At 52.7% G+C, this 21338-nt stretch overlaps 3 protein-coding genes across 9 annotated transcripts in view; 1 reads left to right on the top strand and 2 right to left on the bottom strand.

Moving 5' to 3' along the window:
* DCAF1 (DDB1 and CUL4 associated factor 1) overlaps nucleotides 1–7887 on the top strand; it is a 101038-nt gene extending 93151 nt beyond the window's left edge. For all 7 annotated transcript variants that reach the window (XM_020876070.2, XM_070456006.1, XM_020876075.2 and 4 more), the window contains 2 exons: nucleotides 2157–2409; nucleotides 6907–7887. In XM_020876070.2, the coding sequence (XP_020731729.1) occupies nucleotides 2157–2409; nucleotides 6907–6965 (312 nt within the window). In that variant the 3' untranslated portion in view covers nucleotides 6966–7887. The remainder of the gene's footprint in view (nucleotides 1–2156; nucleotides 2410–6906) is intronic.
* A 3500-nt stretch (nucleotides 7888–11387) lies between these two features.
* Nucleotides 11388–14566, bottom strand: RBM15B (RNA binding motif protein 15B). Its single transcript, XM_020876090.2, has one exon. It carries the CDS (start codon nucleotides 14430–14432, stop codon nucleotides 11748–11750), a length of 2685 nt encoding a protein of 894 aa, XP_020731749.1. The 5' UTR covers nucleotides 14433–14566; the 3' UTR covers nucleotides 11388–11747.
* Nucleotides 14567–16637: 2071 nt separating this feature from the next.
* MANF (mesencephalic astrocyte derived neurotrophic factor) lies at nucleotides 16638–20405 on the bottom strand. Its single transcript, XM_020876112.2, has 4 exons — nucleotides 20280–20405; nucleotides 19398–19525; nucleotides 18475–18616; nucleotides 16638–17071 (listed from the first exon to the last, which is right to left on the bottom strand). The coding sequence occupies exons 1-4, from the start codon at nucleotides 20362–20364 to the stop codon at nucleotides 16887–16889; spliced, it is 540 nt and encodes a 179-aa protein (XP_020731771.1). The 5' UTR covers nucleotides 20365–20405; the 3' UTR covers nucleotides 16638–16886.
* Nucleotides 20406–21338: the final 933 nt, after the last annotated feature.

The raw sequence follows: 21338 nt of genomic DNA on the forward strand, positions 1-21338 counted from the left end.
CAGATGCCTGTGTGAACAATTTACCCTTTTATTTACTCAACTGCGGGCCTTTAAAAGTTATGCCATCCTGAGACACTTAAAGTTTATATAAATTGCCCAAGTTCATACAACACATAATTGGCAAAGCCAGGATTCTAACTCATGCTTGTTGGATCCCAAAGCCTGGGCGTCTTTTCCTGTCATGTACTCTGAATACAGGGGATGAGTGTGTGTATCATTCACTACATGGCCACTTGTGAGTCAGAAATAGTACTGTCTGTATGTGGAATAACATATCTTCTGTTCCAGAGCCTAAGAACCAGGGCCCTGGATACTCTTTTTTAATGTACTTGTTTTTAACTGTGGTACTTTATTGATGAATTAGAACTAATTTTGGCCAAGGCCCTGAAAACATGCCTGGAAAAAGCGGTGCGAGAGTTTGTAATCTGGTGAACACTTTGAATTAGTTCCCTGAATTTTGACCCTTCTCTCCTTTCGCAGTTATTTGTATGAGCTGATGTACTTGGGGCCAGAAGCTTGTCCGTGCCTCAGTTTATTTTTACTTCCTCCAAGCACTGTCAGTTCATTTCCAGTGGATAAATGCTAAGTAGCTGTTGATGTGTAGGTGATGTGTGGCGAGGCCTGGTTCTGTACACACACACACACACACACACACACTCTCACACTCCAGTGATGTGTGGCGAGGCCTGGATTCTGTACACACACACACACACACACACACACACACTCCAGTGATGTGTGGCGAGGCCTGGGTCCTGTACACACACACACACACTCACTCCAGTGATGTGTGGCGAGGCCTGGGTTCTGTACACACACACACACACACACACACTCCAGTAATGTGTGGTGATGCCTGGGTTCTGTACACACACACTCCAGTATGGAATGTGTTTGTACAGGCACCTGGAATACTGGGTATTTAAAGTTTTTCCCGTGTAGCGGCCAGAAATTGTTGAAAAGTCTCCATCAGTGGCCAAACAGTAAAGCAAAACATCTCTAGATGGCGGCTCCGGTTATGAGAGGTTCGTAGAGCGGAGCCACGGTGCCGAAAGCGAGCCTGGCTCACATGGCAGCTGGTGAGCACCAGTGGCTGGATACGTTGTGTCCTTGGTTTTTAAGTGATTGGCATGGAGCAGCACTTTCAAACACGTTTTAAAAATATTTTTTCTGCTGTGTATGGCTTGTTCTGTTGTGACTTTCATTAGGCTCTGGTTCAACGAATCTTGTATTTTATTACTGCAGGAATTAGAATCCTGTTGCTGCTGTCAATGCTCACAGTTGATGTTCGAGCAGCAGGATTAGTGATTGAATGTTGGGAACAGCTGCCATCCCTCGGAAAGCAGAGGTGTCCTTGTGTCCTCTCTTGGTTGAAGGGAAACAGTTTGGATTTTAGTGCAAAACTGAAATGTGGCAGATGCCAGAGTGTATCATTTCCAGAGCCCAGGGTTCCCAGAGCCAAGCATTTCATTGGTTTTCTGGTATCTTCTTACTTTGGGAAGAGCTCTTAAGAATGAAGTATGGACAGTTTCTCTTGCATACTGGGGGGTAGTGTGTGGCTTAACAGAAAATACTGTATCTTAGGGTTATATACATGGTAAAAGTCTATTTCGTTGGACGTTCAGATCATGGGATGCTTGTGATAGCGGTATCAGAGGTTTTGCCCCTGATTATAAGATTGAGGACAAGGACTGAAAGGGCTTAGGAGTCAGTGACTCAACTGTGTTTTCTTGTTTTATTAAAGCACTGCTTTTTAGATTCCAGGTAGAAGCTTTTATTCCAGTACCTCAACTGATTTCATTTGGTTTGGTTGATGCGAGAGAGAGAGAAGAGCCCCTTTGGGTTTATTATTAGTTAGAAACAGAATATTGATGGCAGAGACCTCTGTGAAGTGTGTTATCCGTTTCCTTGGGGAAAGGCTGTGTGACGAGCACCGCCTTTGTGGGTGGCCAGCAGTCCTTCGTATCTTGGGGGACCTGTGTGCGCCTGTCTCAGCCTTCACTGACGAGTCAAGTCTGTGCTAAAACCTGGATCACCGCGCTCTCTACTGCTTGCTCCCACTGCTGTCCTTCGGGAAGCTGGGGAGAGACTCCCTGTGTGGCCGAGGTGGACTGGGTCTTGGTGTCTCAGCTAATGGACTCATGCTTTCTTACCAGGAAGAGGAAGAGCAGGAGGAAGAAGACGACGACGAGGACGACGACGACACTGACGACCTGGATGAGCTGGACACGGACCAGCTGCTGGAGGCCGAGCTCGAGGAGGATGACAACAACGAGAACGCGGGGGAGGACGGCGACAACGACTTCTCGCCCTCCGACGAGGAGCTGGCCAACCTCCTGGAGGAGGGGGAGGACGCAGAGGACGAAGACTCCGATGCAGATGAGGAAGTGGAACTGATCCTGGGGGACAGTAAGTCTGGGGCTCGCTGTGAGCCTGGGCAGCCAGGGAAGGGCCCTCCCCTGTGCCCACCCAGCCCCGAGGGCAGCTGCGCCAGGGTTCTGCGCCCGAAACGAGTCACCGCCCAGGCCCTTGAGGAAAAGTAGTTTCATGTCTCTGTTCCGCTGTGTCCCTGTCTTAACGTCTGTCACCAGATGTGTCTTACCTCGTTTAAACAAGGGTCAGTACTTTCTGTAAAGTCTGGACAGTAAATCATTTGGGTTTTTTGGGCCATTCTCTGTTCTCTACTCATCTCTGCTGTTGCAGTGTGAGCGCAGCCAGAGACAAGGTGTAAATAAACCACGTGGCTCTGTTCTATAGAGTAAGGAGCTGATGGGCTTGGTTTGGCCCACGAGCTGGAGTTTGTTGACCTGATTCAGAGGATTAGCCTTAGCCTGGAAGGCCGAAAGTGCAGTTCTCCCAAGAGGTTAGAGCTGGGTTTTCAATTGCAGCTGCTCACAGGGAGCTCTGTACCTACTCCTTCCCAAAGCTGTGGGAAATAAAGGCTGTCTCGCGGGTTGGAACGCCTACTCTCTGCTTTTGCCTACTTCCTCCTAAAGGCTAGGGGACAAATGTTCTTTTTGGCTTGTTTCATTCCTCCTCCCCCCGCCCCTCTTTCTCATTCTACGTTTTACAGAACAGGCTCCAGTTTTGCTTGTCCTTCCCGTTTAGAACATGTCTCTGAAGTCAGATTGTACCCCCAAGTATGCTAATGGGCCCTGAGTAAACCAGCTACTAGTAGTCCCAGGGGTCTGCAGCTATACCCGTGTTTTAAGAGGACATGTTTGGCAGCATCTGCTTGCTGTGGTCCTGGTTCTTCCTAGTGCCTGACTGGGCGTAACCCTGTGACATCCAGCCACTGTTCACACAGCACACTGGCAGCATTCTCACAGCCATGGTAGGTACCAGGTAGCCAGTAACCACCTAGGCCATTAAGATGTCCAGTCCCTCATTTCCACATCCACATTCCAAGTGCTCATTACAGTATCGTATAGCACAGATACAGAACATCTACATCCTCACAGACAATTTAACCATGCTGGTCTAAACCTAACAAATGCAGTCCTCTTCATAGTAGATGTTTGGTCTTTATAGTCATTGGTGTTTGGTGCTTGGGGTGAAAGGCATTATGTAGGTAGGTGTGAGGGGTGTGTGTGTTTGTGTGTCTGAGTGATTCTCCTATTTCACAGTGACCTGAATCTGTTTTCTTTGGGATCTTACACATCAAGTTCTTAGGATTGAAGGCAGTTGACTGAAAGGAGACTGACTTTCTTACATTAAGTCCTCTTGGCCAAGTTGTATTTTGAGGACGCTTTATGGGGCTGGGAGGGTGTGCCTTGTATGTATCTGCCCATCTGCTGTTTGCCAACTTACACTTTTTCGTACTTGGAGGTTGAGGTGATTCAGTCAAGGAGGACTTCTCTTCCCTAGTGATGGTCAGAGCGCCAGGTAAGAGGGACTAAGGAGCAAGGGAAAAATGACAGTATTGATGGGAATAAAAAGGAAAGTTTTACTGAACATTTTTGTTACCTGTGACACATGGGCACAGATTTATTTCCCTCAGTTAAAATTAGGTGGGTCAGGGGAACAGCTGGTACCCCTGACTGGACCTAAGAGTATCACTAATCTTCCCATTTTCAGTTAATATACATTTTTATTTGGTCTGTAAAATTACTGCTTCTTTTAGCCTTTACTGTTTATTCTAGGAAATTCCTTCTTTCAAGTCCAAGAAGTAATCTGGGAAACCCTGAGTCCATCAGAGAATGTTACTTTAACATGGTGGGAGCATCTATAACATGAAAATGCCATTACAGATGACAAGCTGGGTTCTAGAATTGTGCTGACATCGCGGTGGCTTGTGCAAAGTGTGTACTCTACTCCTCTCTCTGTTCTGGAGGATGAGAAAAGGCTAAGGAAGGCAGAGAAAGAAGTCCCTTACCTGACCCCTGAGGCTGTCAGACCTTGTACCTGAGAGTCATTTGCTTGAAGAAGGTTGTGTTCTCCTTATCCAGCTACACTTAGTCCTTACATGTGACACATTATTGACCAGAGACATATAAATATGTTTTTAGAGAGGGATACAATTAACAGCACCATCCATAGTTGCAAGATTTTAAAATTAATTAAGGGATGGGGCTTCCCTGGTGATCCAGAGGTAAGGCTCCATACTTCCAATGCAGGGGTGTGAGTTCAGTCCCCGTCAGGAAGCTAAGACCCCCACATGCCTTATAGCCAAAAAACCAAACTATAAACAGAAACAATATTGTAATAAATTCAATAAAGACTTTTAAAATGCTCCACACTTAAAAAATGATCAAGAGTTCATTATAAAACTTAGGATTATCATCATTCACATTTTGCTCCATTAGGTTTTCCCCCCCAGCCTTGTATGTTATAAATGCATATTTATTACTGTTAAAATTTTCAAAAATGACACTGCATTTTTGGGTGAATTGTATGCAGATAGTTTCTCTTGATTGTTCAAGTGACATATATACTAGTGTCTCATGATAGTTCTTTAGAATATAGTTTTGACTCAGACAGCATGGATATTAGACCAACAAAGACAAAAATCCACAGTGACTTGACTCAGAGTGAAAATGACACCCACGGGATGGAGAAGGTTTACAGGTGAGCTTCCCCGGTGGCTCGAGATGGCTAAGAATCTGCCTGTAACGTGGGATCCCTGAGTAAGGAAGGTCCTGAAGGGAATGGCAGCCCACTTCAATATTCTTGCCTGGAAAATGCCATGGACAGAGGAACCTGGTGGGCTACAGTCCATGGAGTTGGAGAGTAGACATGACTGAGCAGCTGACACACACACAGGTGTAACTACTGAAATGTAATAACCTGCAAGGTGTTAGTGAAATAACGGAAATCATTTTTGGACAGCCAAACCAAAAATTGCCAGCTACAGGCGTCAAGTTTCTGCAAAAATCTCCTGATTAGTAGTGAGTTAAGATTCTTAATAGCTCTGCAGCTGATGCTTAAGATAGCTTCAGGCAGGTGGGTCTGGCATTGTGGGTTCACAGATCACACATACACAGGGGGACTCTCCCCAGGTCTGCCGTGGGCCCAGGACACGGTGCTGTCCTTGGGCACCCCTTTCCCTGCTGACACCACCTCCTGGAGCTGTTTCAGCAAGGAAGCTGCGGAGGCGTAGTTGTAGTTTAGCCGTGTCCGTTAGTAGTCTGGTCTCTATCCTGTCTTCCCCACTCCTCACCAATGACGTCAGGCTGTCTTGTGCCCAGTCAGACCCAGGAACACTGGTTTTTCCAGCCATTACTTCTGCTTACCTTCAGGATTTCGTTTTATCACAAGCACACTTTCTCCATTTCACTTTATCCAGTTCAGTTGTCTTCCTAAAGGAGACTGTATTGAGTGAAGGTTTGGGGACATGCCCTTCTCCCTCAACTGTCCCCCAGAGGAGTAAGGTACTTGGCAAAGGGCCAACGAGGAACTCTCTGGAATCGTGGCTGTCCCTCTCCTCGTGGGAACCCCAGGGCCTGTGGGCATTTGCAGGGCTTTCAGGACCTGTTGGCCTACTTCCCTGAAAACCTTGTTAAAATTGTCCCACAGCTTCCTGAGCTGTGAGCAGTCAAACTGGGCACGAAGAACCTTTTCTTTACCTTCACTCAGTAAATATTAGAGCTAGGTACTGTTACACAGTGTATCCATGTCATTTTCAGGGTTCTCTCTGTTACCACCTACTTTCACCTCTTCCTCAATCCTTCCGGATGTATTCATGTGGTCTGTTCACTGGCTGGTGGGCAGATGGTCAGGCAGAAGGCCAGAGACACAGTGCCACCTTTCAGGTGTCACACCTACTCCCTACTGGTCTAGCTTCTAGGTACCCCTTCTCTGCTGTTGCTGCTCACTCTGGCCTGTATCTTTTTAGAAATACGTTCCCTGCAGATTCTATTTAGAAATTCCAGACAAATGAATCCTAGGTTGCCTACCTGTGTCTTTATGAAGTCTTCTGAGAACAGTGGCTGAGAAGTTGAACAGAAATGTCATCTTTGACTGGGATCAGCCTGCCTTTGTGTAGGGGTCCTGGGGGCTTGGCAGCCTGTGCCCAGGGACTCCAGAGGCCAAAGGACCCCTGGGGCTCACTCACCCCCCCCCCCCCTTTCAGCCCCACCCCTTTGCAGCCACTTGAAGCACCAAGGGCAAGAGCTTCAGAGGGGGCTTGCCTGTCCCTTTAGGGCTTGAATTTCAGGCAGGAGGAACCTCTAGGAAGCAAGATGGCACCACAGAGCCAAGTCTTTTGAAAGGGAAGCAAGAGACCCCAGGGGTAACCACCACTGCCAAAATAGTACAGTCTCCAGAGTCAGCTCCAAGGAGTTAATTGGAGTGTTTTCTTCTTTCTGGAATCTGGTAATGAACCTTGCTCAGGCATAAATGTGTATGCAGGTGCTTTCTTCTGGAAGCCTGGTGTGTAATATAGTCTCTCCTCTCCTTACCTTTTAGCCGACAGCTCTGACAACTCTGATTTGGAAGATGACATCATCTTATCTCTAAATGAGTGAGGAGTCAGCACGACGTGGAAGAGATTCTTGGCAGGAGAGAAACTGAGTCAGATTAATTCAGAACATCTTCCCTTCCCTCTCCCAGGGCTCTATTAAGGAACTGCATGCCCTGGCCCTGCATTCAGAGAATTATGGTTTAGAGTCTCACTGGAATCTGAGAGTCCTTCTAAGAACAATAACAACCACAAAAAGACAACAGGGGTTAGGCCCTATTCTGCTTTCCCCTTCTCCTAGGATGGACATATCTTTCCTCAAGGGAAAAAAAAAAAAACAAACATGTCTCTGGGGTTATTTCACAATATATTTTCTTTGTATAATGTTCTTTACTTAAAGAACAAGAAATAGTTTTTTATAAAACTTTAAAAAGAAAAAAAAAAGGCATTTATAACTGAGGGTATGAACTTATATCCACCAGGTCTCTTGTCCCTGCACTTCATTTTCTACGAAAGAAAATGATGTCTAAAGAACAATATAGAGGCATTTTTACACACATATTTAAATGAAAAGGAAAATCGTGGTTTCTTAAATTGATAAGGATTAAGAATATTTTATTATAAATATAATATATGATTTTTTTAACCTGTTTTGTTGCCTCATATGCCGTCAGGTTAATTTGTTTTCCCTTGTGCCAGAGGTGGGGAGGAGGCGCTGCTTGTTTGCTGAGTAAATGCCTAGGTTCATCCACCTTCACGGCTTGGGGGCAGCAAGGTCATTGTGGATATTGGTTTTGTGGAGTTGAGGGAACTTAGGATATAAGTTCACTCCCTCTATTTTTCTTTGTGATTCAGTTTTTCAAAAATCTTTTTTTCTTCCTTTTCTCCCCAATGTGGAAATTACAAATCAAAGGCCTTTTTTCTTTAATGTAAAGTGTATTTATTTTAAAAAAAATACAAAATAAACTACAAGTCTGTCTTTGCTTGTTTATGGCCTTTCCTGTTCTCTTTTACTGAAGTGGGGTGGGGTTCCTTACCTTGCAGCTGTAGCCCAGGCAACAGGGAAGATGCCTCCCAGAGGCAGCCCGAGACGGGGTGAGAGCGCGCTCGGCCCAAAGCGCTCTGGGAGAAGAGCAGCCTTGTCAGCGTCTAACCTGGTCTCCTGCTCGCCCCGCAGGGGAAGAGGGCTCCTCAAGGCACCATCCACGGCGTGCCGCTCCCCCACCCCCGCCGCGTATCCTGGGCTCTGAAGCAAGAAGGCAAGTACAGATGTGGGGGAGCTGAAGTGTTAGGGACCTCCTGGGGTGCTGTGAGCCATGAGCTGATGGACCCAAGGAGTGATAGCATCGTGGCCATCCTTGTGGCTGGGGGACCCTCGTTACTGTTTTCTTAAAGGAGCACAAGGAGGAGGGGCCCTAGCAGTTTGGGGGCAGCCGAGGCTGGGTTAGCAGGTACTTCTCTGGCCTCTACAGCTGGCCTTGTGGTTAAATTGTTCCCACCAAGCAAAGTACCAAATGCTCTTAACCTCTTCACGCACCCCACCTCATCCCCTCCTTTCCCACAAGAAGAAGACCCTAGTGTCTTCTCTTCCTTTGAGTTTATCCAGTTTCTGTTGTAGGCATTTGTTAACTGAAGAGATTTTTCTCCCTTTGCTGAGGTGAGGACAAATCTGTGAAGTAAACAAGATGGCTAAAACTCAGCGGGGGAGAGTAAAGCAAGCCCTGCTGGGCTGGCACCACACGGCTCACACACACCGAGGTGGGCCTGTGTCGCCAGGCACCTCGTGGTCCTCTGGAGGGCAGAGGTCTCAGCTCGGAAATTGCTTCATGCCTCAGCTGAAATGGATTGCTAACACCTAACCAGTAGGCTAGTCTGATTGCTGGTGCATTACAGGAAAAAAGGCTAAAAGTCAAGAAGCACTAAAAGCACTATTATTCTAGTCATTAACTCAACCAAGCCCCAGTCTCCCTGAACTCTGCCAGCAGCCCTTGGGAGCACCCACCCACAGGTCTCTGGGGTGGAGATGGGGGCCGGCCATAAGAGAGCAGAATCCTGGTCGACCTGACAACACACCCTTAGGGAAGCGCCCCAGGAGGCAAAGGAAACATCGGCCCTCTTTCTTTATCTGCCAAGGCCGAAGATCTCAGTCCCTTAGGAAGAAACATGCAGAACAGTACCAAACCACCAATGAGGCAAATTTCACCTTCCGTTGGTTTTTGCCTTTAAGTCACACCTCAGATAGGAACCGCAGGTGGAGGCACTGGTTGCCTGCAGTTCTCCCTGTGGGGGAAGCATCGTAAATCATGGGGATGGCGGAGGGAGGGGATAGACACACACATATATACTTACAACTGATTCGTTTTGCTGTGTGGCAGAAACCAACACAACACTATAAAGCAATTATCCTCCAATTTAAAAGTCAAAAGCGGAAGAAGGAAAGAGGTGAGGGTCTGAGGCAGAGAACGGTCACACTGCAGGAAAACTCTAGTTCAATTTGGGGCCACAGAGCACCTACCCCTGACAAGGGTGAGCGAGGCACGGGTTCAAGTGTCCTCTCCAACCAGACTTCCTAGCAGGTTTCTGTTTGGGGAAAGCCAGGTAGTGTTCTGGGTCCTGACCACCTACTCTACAAAAGAACAGCCCAAAGACACTTGGGGCTCACGGCAGCAAAGCAACCCTGCCTGTGACCTGGGCATTTGTCCCGACTTCACCTGCTTTAACACTGAAGACTCGGTGGTAAAGAAGGCGCCTGGCAATGCGGGAAGATCCCCCGGAGGATGGCGTGGCTACCCCCTCCAGCATTCTTGCCTGGGAAATCCCAGGGACAGAGGAGCCTGGCAGGCTTCGGTCCGTGCGGTTGCACAGTCGGACACGACTGAATGACAACGCCACCACCTGTTCTAAGCAAGATGAGGCCACTCCGGCTCCCCGTGGTCCCCACGGCCTGGGATGGTGCAGCTGTGGTCTGCACCCCACACTGCTTTGCTCAGATACCTGGCAGATGTGGCTGAAACTCAAGTACAAACACATTCAACACTTCCTGGGTTTCACATTATGAACGCGCTTGTTCATTAGCAACAGCTGAAGCCCAGGGAGCAGTACTTCCCCAGGCACCTTCCTTCCCGTTTAAATCTCTAAGGTCTTAAAAAGTCACCTCTTTCACTGTTCCTGGGGAGAGGCCTGTATTCTCATGAGGTCCACACAGAGCCCCAGCCTCCATCTCACGAACTTTCTCAAAACATCTCAGCTGTCACCTGTGCTGTCTCGTGGCAGGCAGGGTAGTGGACCAAACCTAGAGAGGGGACAGCACATCAATAGAACCCACGGTTCCGTCACCTGGGGGCTCATTTCCCTTAATGGAGCTTCTGTTCTCCCACAGCCTTGACAGTGATGCTTTTGGACCATCTAAACTGCCACAGACATTCCGAAAAAGTGTTCTGTGGTGGCCGCTGCTGTGTGACTGATGTCCCTCCCTGGTCCCCAACACTGCTGGCTTCATCTGGTCGTACTGCTTGTAGAGACATGTGGTCAGAGACCTTGGGGCTGTTTGCAAGCCATCTTTCCCTCCCAGCTTGGGGGTGCCTCCCCATTCCTCCCCAGCCTGCATGGCTTTGGCTTCCAGCACTGCCTGATACCTCAGCAACTGTGACATTTCCCCAGAGAGGAACCCCATTTTCCAGTGGTCCCCACCTCAGCAGTATCAGGGCGGGAGGCCTGAGGCACCAGCGCCCACTTTGCACCTGAGAAAGTTACATCAGTTTACAAGAGCATTTTCCTGACCCACTGTCCGCCGTCAAAAACTCTTCAGGCCAGGGATCCCGTGTCCCTCACTGCTCCAGTGACCGGGCAGAGGCCAACACCAGCCCTGAACCATCACAGGAAAAGCCACAATTCACAAGCACTGGGAAAAGCTCAAGGATTAACCAAGGAAAGTGGGCTCCCCCGCTCCACTCCAACGTTTGACCACCAGTGCCCCTGGGAGTCCGAAGGAACGCTGTCTCCACCCGGGTATCCCCGGGCTGCCGCATTAAGGGGAAAAAGGAGGCTAACGAGAGAAGGAAGGTGGACGCAGACACCAAGACCCCAATATTGCACTGCCCATGACTACCACACCACATGACTGCAAAGGTCTACCTGCTTTCAAAAAGGCCTGAAAACTAGGTGCTTTGTTCAATCTAACGGACACACACATTGTTCATGGCAGGAAAACAATAACTACCACAGCGGCTGGCTAGACTTAGGCTTAACCCCTTCCTGTGCAATGGGCCCTGTGGAGACTGGCATGGCAGGGTCTGAAATGAAACTCACTTGCTCTCAGCCCAAATTAGAAACGCCTGTGAATGGAGCTGGGGGCTGACAGGCACCAATGCAGCAGGGCTGGGGGACATGCCCGCCGGCAGTGGAAAGATGACGGAAGGCATGTGTGCAGGCAGCGGGGGACAGTCTTCCATCCTTTGAGAAAATCATGTGATTAAACCAGGACTCTGAACAGGATTAAAAATCCATCCTCTGACAAAGGCTTTACTGACAATTTTCCATACAGTTAGTCAAAAAATAAAAAAATACAGAACACAGCAGACAGTATTTCATACACTAGAAGCCAACATGACAGGAGTCCCTTCTCATCACGGTAAAAAGAAAAAAAAAAAAAAAAAACAAAAAACCCAAAACTAAGAACTTAGTTTTTGATGGGGAGATAGGACTTTGGTCCCCTACCAAATGAAACAGGGTAACCCAGCAGAGAATTCAAATCAAGGGTGTAAGATGGGCCAGGGGGTGCAGGGCGGCGGTGGTCAGATTTTAAAATAACTGCTTTAGTGACGAACAGGCTGCAAAGGCCAGGTCTGGGCTAGGCTGTGTCTCTCACTATAACTATCACCATGTGCTCTTCCTCTAGCTTGCCCAATGTCCTCAGTGCTGACTGGAGGTACTGCTGTGAGAAGTCACAGGGTGGGAAGGCGTAGAGCATGCCTGTGCTGTCTCTGCCCTTGGATCCACCCACTGGCAGGCTGATCACCCCTGCAGCCTGCTTCTGTTTCAAGTAGGAGACCAGGTTCCTGAGAAGCCGCCTCTGTAGGCCAGGCTCCACCGCGGGCGTCCCCTCGGAGCCGGGCCCGCCGGGGGCCGCCTGGGTGGCCAGGAGCACTGCGTAGCCGTTGGGGCTCCCCTGCTTGATGCGTCTCGTGACCTCATCGAGCTTGGGCTGGTCCAGGCGAAGGCGCTGGGCAATCTTCAGCTGGGTCAACTTACTCCCGGAAGTATGGTCTTTGAGGAGACTGCTGATCACCCCCTGGTCCCCCTCTAGGATGTGCATAGATGTTGGGAAGCAGCTGTTTTTCAACACCAGGAGCCCGTTCCAACCCAGCTGCAGCGTCTGGGCATACTCTGAGAGACTCTTGAGCTTTTTGGTCTCGTGTTTTGGCTCTTCCAGAGGCTTGGGCTCGGCCTCAGTGGTCCGGTGATTGCGCTCGCTCTCTCGGGTCTTCTTCCCGTGGGAAGAGTCGGGAGCCTCGTGGTGGTGGTGGTGGCCCCGCTCCTCCGCCCCGTGTCGGCTGTTGCTGAGGGAGTTGCTACCGGACTCCTTGGTCCCTTCACTGGAATGGTTTTCCTTGCGGCCACGCTCCGGGGTGCGGTCGGAGCCTCGGTCCGCAGGCTGCCCACCACCCTTGGTCCTGCTCCGTTCCTCATAAGGGGAGTGGGTGGCCCTTCCGCGATCACTGGAGAGGCTCCGACGCTTCCGCCTGTCCTCCCAGGCCTTGGGCAGGCCCCGGTCCCCATCTCCTCCCCAGCGCTCACCACTCCGGCTGCGCACTGAGCGGCTATAGCCCTCAAGGCTGTTTCGGCGGTCAGAGCTTTTACTGGGGCTGGTCCAGTCCCCTTCCAAAAAGGTCCGCTCTCGATCTGAGTACAGGAGGTGTGGAGGGGTCCTGTCCCGCACCCGCAGGTCGGCATCCAGGTTCCGGTGCCGGGTGTACCCGTCTGGGAGCAGCTCATAGTGCACAGGGAGGGGGGAGGGCTGGTACTGCTGGGGATACCGAGTCTCCTCTGCTTTGGCAAAATCCACGCGCAGCCTGCGGTCCGGACCCCCCAAGGGAAAGCCCCTCATTTTAGCACAGGCGGCCTGGGCAGCGTCCAAACTCTCGTACTGGATGTAGGCAAAGCTATCTCCCTTGACATGATCAATGGTCCGAATGCTCCCAAAACGGTCAAACTCCCGGGCCAGAGCCGCCAGTGAGGTGTTAGGTCCCAAGCCACCCACCCAGAGGCGCGTAGTGGGGTTGGCCTTGCCGTACCCTATCTTAATGGGATTGCGGCCTATCACCCGACCCGACATGCCCACCTTGGCCCGGTGGGCCATGTCCAGGTTCTGGAACTTCAGGAAGGCATACGCACCGCCCTGCCCACGGGCGGGTCTCTTGATGACCACCTCCTCAATGATGCCGTACTTCTCGAAAGCCCGTCGCAGCTCCACCTCTGATACGCTGTGGTCCAGGTTCCCAATAAAGAGGTTGCGCGTGGCACGCTGGTCATCCTCGGGCATCAGGTCCTCTTCGCACACGGCCGGGTAGCCGTAGGGTCGCCCGCGGTCGTCATACAGCCCGTAGTAGTCCAAGGCCCGCTCCCGAGACAGGCCTACAGCGGCGGCGGCGGCTGCCGCATCCAGAGCAAAGGCTGCGGCAGCGTGGCGGGCGCGGGGCTCCCGCAGCGGAGGGGCGGCAACCGGGGACAGCGAACGCTGCTTGTACTGGTAGCCGCCGTGCAGCGGGAGGTAGCCGAGCGGATCGGCGGGCGCGGGCGGGCCCGGGGGCGGAGTGGAGGCGGCGGCGCTGCTGCTGCTGCTTCGCCGGCTGCTCCCGCCGCCGCCGCCGCCGCCTCGCAGGTACACGGGCTCCACCTTGAGCGGGCGGTCGTAGAGCAGCAGCTGGCGGGCCAAGGCGTGCTGGCGGGCCTCACGCGCGTCCTGCGGGTGCCGGAAGTTCACGTAGGCCACGCGGCCCAGCTCAGGCGTGTGCGACAGGCGCAGGCTGATCTCGCCGAAGCGCTTGAACTGGTGGAAGAGCCGATCTTCGAGGTGCTCGGCGGGCAGCGCGGGGCTCAGGCTGCTGATGAGCAACGTCTTGTACTCGGGTGCAGCCGCTGAGGAGCCGGGACCCGTGGGCTCGGCCCCGGGCGGCGGCGGAGGTGGCGGTAGCGGAGATGCGCGGGGCGACGCGCCCGAAGCGCCTGGGTCCCCTGAGGCCTTGCCACCGCGTCCCCCGCCGCCGGCGCCCGAGCCCGAGGAGCGGCCGCTGCTCGCACGGTGATTCGCGTCCCCGGCGCCTCGGCCGTCGCGATGCCCACCGCCGCTGCCCCCGCTACCGCGAGGTTTGTCGCGAGCCCGCGTCGGAACGGGGTGCTTGGCGCCGCCCGAGGCCTTGTGCGCCGCCCGCCGCCCGCCCGCCTCCGCCTCCCGTTCGCGCTCCCGCGGCCGCTTGGCCGACGATGACGAGCCGCGCCCGCTCGGGCTGGAGTCTCGCTCGCTCTGCCTCTTCATGGCGCCGGCGCGGCTGGCGGGCGGGCGGCCCGCAGGCCCCTCACAGCGGCGGCGGCGGCGGCCGAGGAGGCAGCGCCCCCGGCGCCGCCATCTTGGACAAAAGGACTCGGCGCGGCGACGGGGCGGGGCGGGAGTTGCGCTGACTGCCTGGGAGCCGCGTTATCAGGCTGCGCCGGCCTGCCACGTGACCCCCATGGTGGGCGGGGCGGGGGCCGCGCCGGGCGTGCGTCATCGGGCCGCGCCGCCCGTACCACGTGACCCTGTGGCTAGCGGGCGAACCCGCCCGCACTGTGAGCTCTGGCGCCACCGTGCGGCTGGGGTGTACGAGGCCCGGGGCTCCACAGAAACTGAACTCTGGAGAGGGACAGAAGCCTCGGTCTCCTGGCTAGAGGCCTCGCAGGCGCGGGTGTGCCAGGCCTTGAACTTTATGGGACATTCCCTCAATCCCAGGACTAGGTTTGGGTGACCACCCCCAAGCCCTGCCTTGGCATCTACTGACTGGGTCCAGCATTAACAACCCGAACCCACACCCCGTATCTCGAGTATCCCCTGCGTTCAGGTTCACTTGTGGCAGCACCCCCGAAAGGCCTTGAGAATCGTGTCTATGCACCCAGACGGTGAGACCTGTTGGGTCCCTGGCTGGGCACAGAAATACAAAACCTGTGGTTTCTAGGGTGGGAACAGGCTCCTTACAGCAACAGGGCCCACCCTCCGCTTGGGCATTCGAGTACAGAGGGCTGTAAGAGCAGGGTCACGGAACCAAGGGCGAAGAGAAGGCCGAACCCAGCGGTTACCCAGTTTGCCACGCTTACCTCTCCCTGGCGAGTGCTCACGTATCCACCTCCATGGTGGTGACATGAAGGGGAAATCTGTTCGGGTGCCAAGCCCCCTCAGGGAGGCTTTCATTTTCCATGGAGAGCTAACCGGAGGCTTCACAGAACCTGACCCAACTTAAGCCACACAAACCGTGGCGTGGGGAAGAGCGCATGCGCGTCTCCCGTCCTCCCACGACCAGAAGCCTTTGCGAGGAGCGCCTACAGCCGCTAACGCAGGTGCACTAGATTAAGAGTCTTACAAGAAACACCTGTTAACGTTCCAGGTCTCCTCCTAGGCAACTTCCAGAAAGGAGTTAACCCTTTTAAAGATATCCATGGGGGTCGCCCTCGGGTAGCAGTTGGGCTGTCTTCCCTGTTTGGTGTAGCCTGCAGGACACAGAGGCCACCAGAACACAGCTGCTAGGTTGAAACAGCTCCATCTACTAGATTTCTGGTTCCAGTCATGCATTTCCTCAACACCTTTCAGGGGCTCAGAAAACCTTGACCATAACAGCCCATCTAATTCCTCAAAATAAGAAACACCTGGCCTAAGAGGTGCATTCTTTCTTTTCTCAGACATGAAAATTATGGGCCTGCTGCTCCCAGCCATTAGTGGACCCCACAGACGGCTGAGGGGGCCCTTTACGTCGGCAATCTGAATTTAGGAACTGCACAAATGATGTGACCTGAGGTCAGAGCAAGGAAGCACTGTTTCTTAGTCCTTCCCTTGTGGTGGTCATGAGCAGCAGAGGTATCTCCACCGAGTCACAGTTCATGCTGCTCATTGGGTTTCCCACGCACCAACCCCCAAAAAAGCAACTAAAAAACCAGACTCCAGGGCCACCCTCTCAAGACTTCAACTGTTAGGCTTATCTTGGGTAAACAAAGGCAAAAGACAGCCTCTCACTGGCTCGTTGTACAAACCAACTCCTGCCAGTCTTGGAAAACTCCAACTAGGTACCAGAGGCTTAGGGTTGACAGTGGACCCACAAACTGAGCTGCGCAAGTAGATGGCCAGATCTGGACAGTGACTGATGGAGGTAGCCAGGCCATGAGTAGCTTCAGAAATGTGACAGTACTGAACATACTCAGTTATTGACGTCATCGTTGCAGGAAACTGCATTAAACCTCAGTCTTGCTTGCAACCCAGCCCCATCTCTAGACAGTTCCTGTGGGCCAGGGGTATCAAGCCCCACCTCCTCCCTGAGAACCCCTCCACTCTTGCAGAGCCCCACAGGCCCCTGTCCTGTCCTGGCATCCCAGCACTGACTGGTGGTTGAAGGACAAATTTGAATATACCTGAAGACTCTTTGTAAACCGGAAAGCATAAACCGGTGAAATCTTCATTATGGGTAAAACCCTATTTCAGTATTCACTTTAATTCTTCAAGGACAGCTAGAAATTTTCTTCCTTTAATAAAAAAATCCCAGACATACTTTGAAGTCCTAGAGTAAATCGGCAACAGAACAAAGTGAATCTCCCCCAAGGGGACGCTGTAGACCCAGCATCATCAGGAAAGCTCCAGGCTTCACACCTGACTTTGTCAGGAGCCTGCCTAAAAAATAAATTACAAAAAGGCTGTTTGGGGTAGACACAAATGAAGTGTTTGCCCCCTCAGGAGCAGCAGGGATCGAGCCGACTACAAATCAGTCCGTGAACTAGCTGCCTTGGGAGCATATTTAGGCATCAGTTCATTAATCTTCCGGATGTAGTCAGACTTTTCCGCACAGCCTTTGCATGTCTCCCCCCAGTCGTCCAGGATCTTCTTTAGCTCTTTAACTCGGAGCTTCTTCAGGTCCACTGTGCTCAGATCAATCTGTTTGTCTGGAGGAGAGAGCAGGGAGAATAACCAGCTGGGTCGGAGCAACTGTGGACCCCAACAGTCCTTGCACAGCCAAACTGTCACTTAAAACAAGCAGACCTACTGACTGTAGGGGAGATACGCATGCAGGTGTCAGCAGGGACACATCGAGGCCATGTGGTCCTTACAGAAGGAACCTTCTAGGAGGAAGATGGCGCCCACGCCAAGTGCCTCTTACTAAACAGTCATGGTAGAGCTCACGGCACTGGAGAATGAGTTCTAGGGCGAGAGAGCAGACAGACCCCCTGGCCTCAGTTTCCCAACACAGACCCTGGTTGGGCTCTTGAGTTAGGAGCTTACTCTCCATGACCACCTGTGATCACAGAGAGACCTGTGCCAGAAGCACTGAACTAGGATCACTCTCAGAAGACAAGTTATCCTTGACACAAAAGGGTAAAACGCAGGCCTTGGGACACTCAATTCATGGTAAAACATGCTGGTGCTGTCTAAGTCTTATGGAAGAGAACAACTCTTCCTCGACCCGATTACTTCTGAAGACCTGAACTGTTTTTCCCACTGGATACTTCTTCGGCAAAAGAGATGCTGTGTGCCCATAACCTTAGGCTTTCCTGTTGGGACACAGCTGTTCTTTTCAAAATAGTAAAAGTCACTCAGCCTTCAGAGTGTGCAGTCAGGACAAGCCTGTTAAAGCCAAGTCAGACAACATCCCTTCTCTGCTCAAATCCCAACATTCTCATCTTCCCTCAGACTAAAACCCAAATCTTCACCAACATGCAAGGGCCTCTATGATCTGCCCACCCATCATGGCACTGGCTGCCTTTGCATCCGCCTCTAATGCTCTTCCCTTAGCTGTGCCAGTGGCTAATCCCCCACTTCCTTTTCAAAGTCTATTGAAATGTCACCTCCTGGGCTTCCCTGACAGCTCAGTTGGTAAAGAAGCCACCTGCAATGCAGGAGACCCCAGTCTGACTCCTGGGTTGGGCAGATCTGCTGGAGGAGAAATAGGCTACCCACTCCAGTATTCTTGGGCTCCCCTTGTGTGAGCTCAGCTGGTAAAGAATCCGCCTGCAATGCGGGAGACCTGGGTTTGATCCCTGGGTTGGGAAGAGCCCCTGGAGAAGGGAAAGGTACCCACTCCAGTATTCTGGCCTGTACAGTCCATGGGGTGGCAAAGCATCAGACACGACTGAGCAACTGGCACTTTCACTGAGGCCTCTTCTGACCTCCACCCACCAGGATGCAAGGTTGAGTCTGTGCCCCTGCCCATTTACCACCACCAACCTTGCTACGTAACTCATTCATGAAGTTTCTAGTTTATCACCTGCCTTCCCCCGCTAGAAAGTACACTTCATTAATGCCTGAGCAGAGAGAGGATTCAGTGTTGGTTAAATAATGCCACACTCACCATACTTCAGTTCACAGATCTGACTGTCTTTCTTCTTGAGCTTCTCACAGATCTTCTCCACAGGGATGTGGTGGGACAGGGGCTTGGACACCTCGTTGATGATCTTGGTGGCTGCATCCTCTGTGGCCCCAATGTAGTAGCACTGTGGCAAGAAAGGACAATGGCCTTCAGGAGGTGCCCCTTGAGAGCTATCTCCTCCAAGGCACACATCTTCTGTCTCTGCCAGGACCTCATTTTCCCACGCCCCACCTGTACTGGCAGTCAGATTCAGCATAAACCCCAGGCTCTTAGTACACACTTGGTCCCAGAGCTGACAGCCACCAGATGAATTTAAGTCACCAAGGTTCAAACCTTTAAACAGAAAGACAAACCAGAGACTGCCAGGGAAGCTGAGGTTACCAAAACTATTGTTTCATTAGGGCTCTTGTCCTTAATTCAGCCCTAGCCTCCCCTGTGCCCATTCCGTCATCATTATTACTGGTCCTCGCTCATGCAAGATTGTTCTGGCCTCTGGGCACTCACATTGGCTGTTCCCTCTGCCTGTAATGTTCTTTCCCCCTCCATAATGATGACCCTGTCTCAGAAAAATTCTTGACTACTGTCTAAGTTAGTGCCTACCCTCTCTACCATACCCTCCTGGTCCATTTTCTGCACAACTTGCAACCCACTGCATCATTTGCCTGTCACTAGTCTCCCCTGATATTTCCGGTGTCCAGCACACAGTAGGTGCTTAATTAACACTAAGAGAATAACATCCCAATGGCCGAATACAGAAAGCACTTCAGACCCACATTAGTTCAATGACAGGAACAGCTGGCCTCCTCAATAGACAAGTGGGCGGGGTCTTGTACTTCCAGGCCTGGGAAGTGGATACTTAAAACGCTGGCAAGGGCCAGCCTGGGGAGGGCCAAACATCTACTTACCAACCGATTCTCTTTGCCTCTAGCTTCCCGGCAGAACTTTGTAAGTTCTTTTTCAATAGAGGCTGGAGAGAATGTGACATCTCTGTCTTTGAGGTCCTGGTAAAATCTTCCCAGATAAGAAATACAAACTGGAAAAGAGAAAGAAGGAAGATGCTCCAGTCATCACCAAATTGCAGGCCAATTCATCAGGCGGGAACTCCAGCAGCAATTTTAAATAGGAGACACGGAGAAAGGGGAGTTTTTCTACCACCGGATTTTCTCGGGTGCCCACAGGTAGACAGAACCGTGCTCCGGGTTGCTGGGTCCCCGAGTACACCCAGGGGATGCGGGGAACGAGCATCACCTAATGACCCACAAATGGCCCCTCCCTGCTTTCCATAAAGTTTAAACCGAGATTGAACACGTGTCCTTGAGCTAGGCTCACTGTGACCTCATAAATGGACAAACTAGAGGCCGAAGAGAAAAAAACGATGCAAATGCTACTCATTTCCAAGTGCAACACCGAACCGCAACATGAATCTTTGCAACCCTATCACACCAGGCGCTGTGACCACGGGCGGCCCTCAAGACTCCCCAACCTGGGCCAGAACCGCTCCCAGGAGCCTCTGCCCAGTGATGGTAAAGGACCAAAACTCCGGCGTTATCTCAGTTTCAGGCCAAATTGTCTGTACGATCTAGTCCTAACGTTCTCGTCGGAACAATGTTTTTTAGGCCCAGGAAATGTTTTCTAGACTCGGCGTTGGTCCCTCCTCTCGCAGACCCCGCTGGGGCCGGCCGCCCCCGCCCGCATTAGCCCCAGCCTCTCAGCCTTCTGGTGGTTTGGTTGGGTTCAGCGCCGCCGCCAGGCCGGCCACAGCGCTCGGACCCCCAACTCCGCCTTACCTTCGCAGTCACCCGGCCGCAGCGCCCGGCTGGCCGGCAGCACGCTCAGAGCCAGCGCCACGGCCAGCCCGTGCGTGGCCCACATCCTCCACCACCCGCCGCCGCCGCCGCCTTCGCCGGACTGAACCGCGCCCGCCGTGCGAAACAGCCCCCAGGTCCCGGCCGCGCGCCGTGGGTCCCTATTGGCTGGCGCCCCCCCACGCGCTCCCACACACCGTTCCCCCATTGGTCCACGCGCCTCGGAGCCCACAAGAGCGGCTCCACGCTACCCTTTCTTATTGGCTGGTGGCATCGCCCGCCCTCCGCCCTAGACAGTTGTCGACCGCTGATTGAACCGGGGCTGCTCGCAGGAAGCGGCCGCAGAGGCGGCGGAAGCGGCTCAGTCGCCATCTTTGGTAGGGGTAGAGGCTGTGGCCGAGCTAGAGCGCCGCAGGCTGGAGTGGGATTCGGTTGCTGCCCCTCGTTTGCTCAGTTGCTCTGTGTACTGTTTTGGGCCCCAAGTCCTCCCGAAGAAGCCCACGGACTTCTCCGCTCTGGTCCCGACTCGTGGTGCAGGTCAGGGGCTCTGTGGTCAGCCGCAACCCAACAGGCAGGGAGGGCGGCAGGCCGCAGGCAAGGCTCTGAAGAGATTTCTTTCCTTTTTCTTAAGGGACCACGGGGGCTGGGGAACCAGCCTTTGGGGAACCGCTGAGGAGAGTCCGGATTGCTCCGACAGGTCGACAGGAGGACCCGGTCGGGGTGGACAGATGTTGGGTAGGAGGGGTTGCCCGTAGGAGGGGCTCCCCTCCAGGCTGTCTTCCCAGAGCTCAGAGGGGCGCCCGGGCCCGGACTGGTTGCCTGGCTTTGAGATCGGAAGCATCCCGCCTTATTTGGGAGATTGGCTGCGTCGGAGGTTTGCCCCCCCCCCCGCCAGGAAGACCCCTTCTTCACCCTTTTACTCACAAGCCTCGGGAGCCTGGCCAAGGCGGCTGGTCCTCGCTCTCTTGCTTTCTAGCTGAGCGCTCTGGGCCCTCGGCTGCCCTCCTTCCCGGTGCAAGTCTTGGCTCCCTGTGCTTGAAG

Source organism: Odocoileus virginianus, chromosome 26 (assembly GCF_023699985.2).
Source record: "Odocoileus virginianus isolate 20LAN1187 ecotype Illinois chromosome 26, Ovbor_1.2, whole genome shotgun sequence".
Lineage (NCBI taxonomy): Eukaryota > Metazoa > Chordata > Mammalia > Artiodactyla > Cervidae > Odocoileus > Odocoileus virginianus.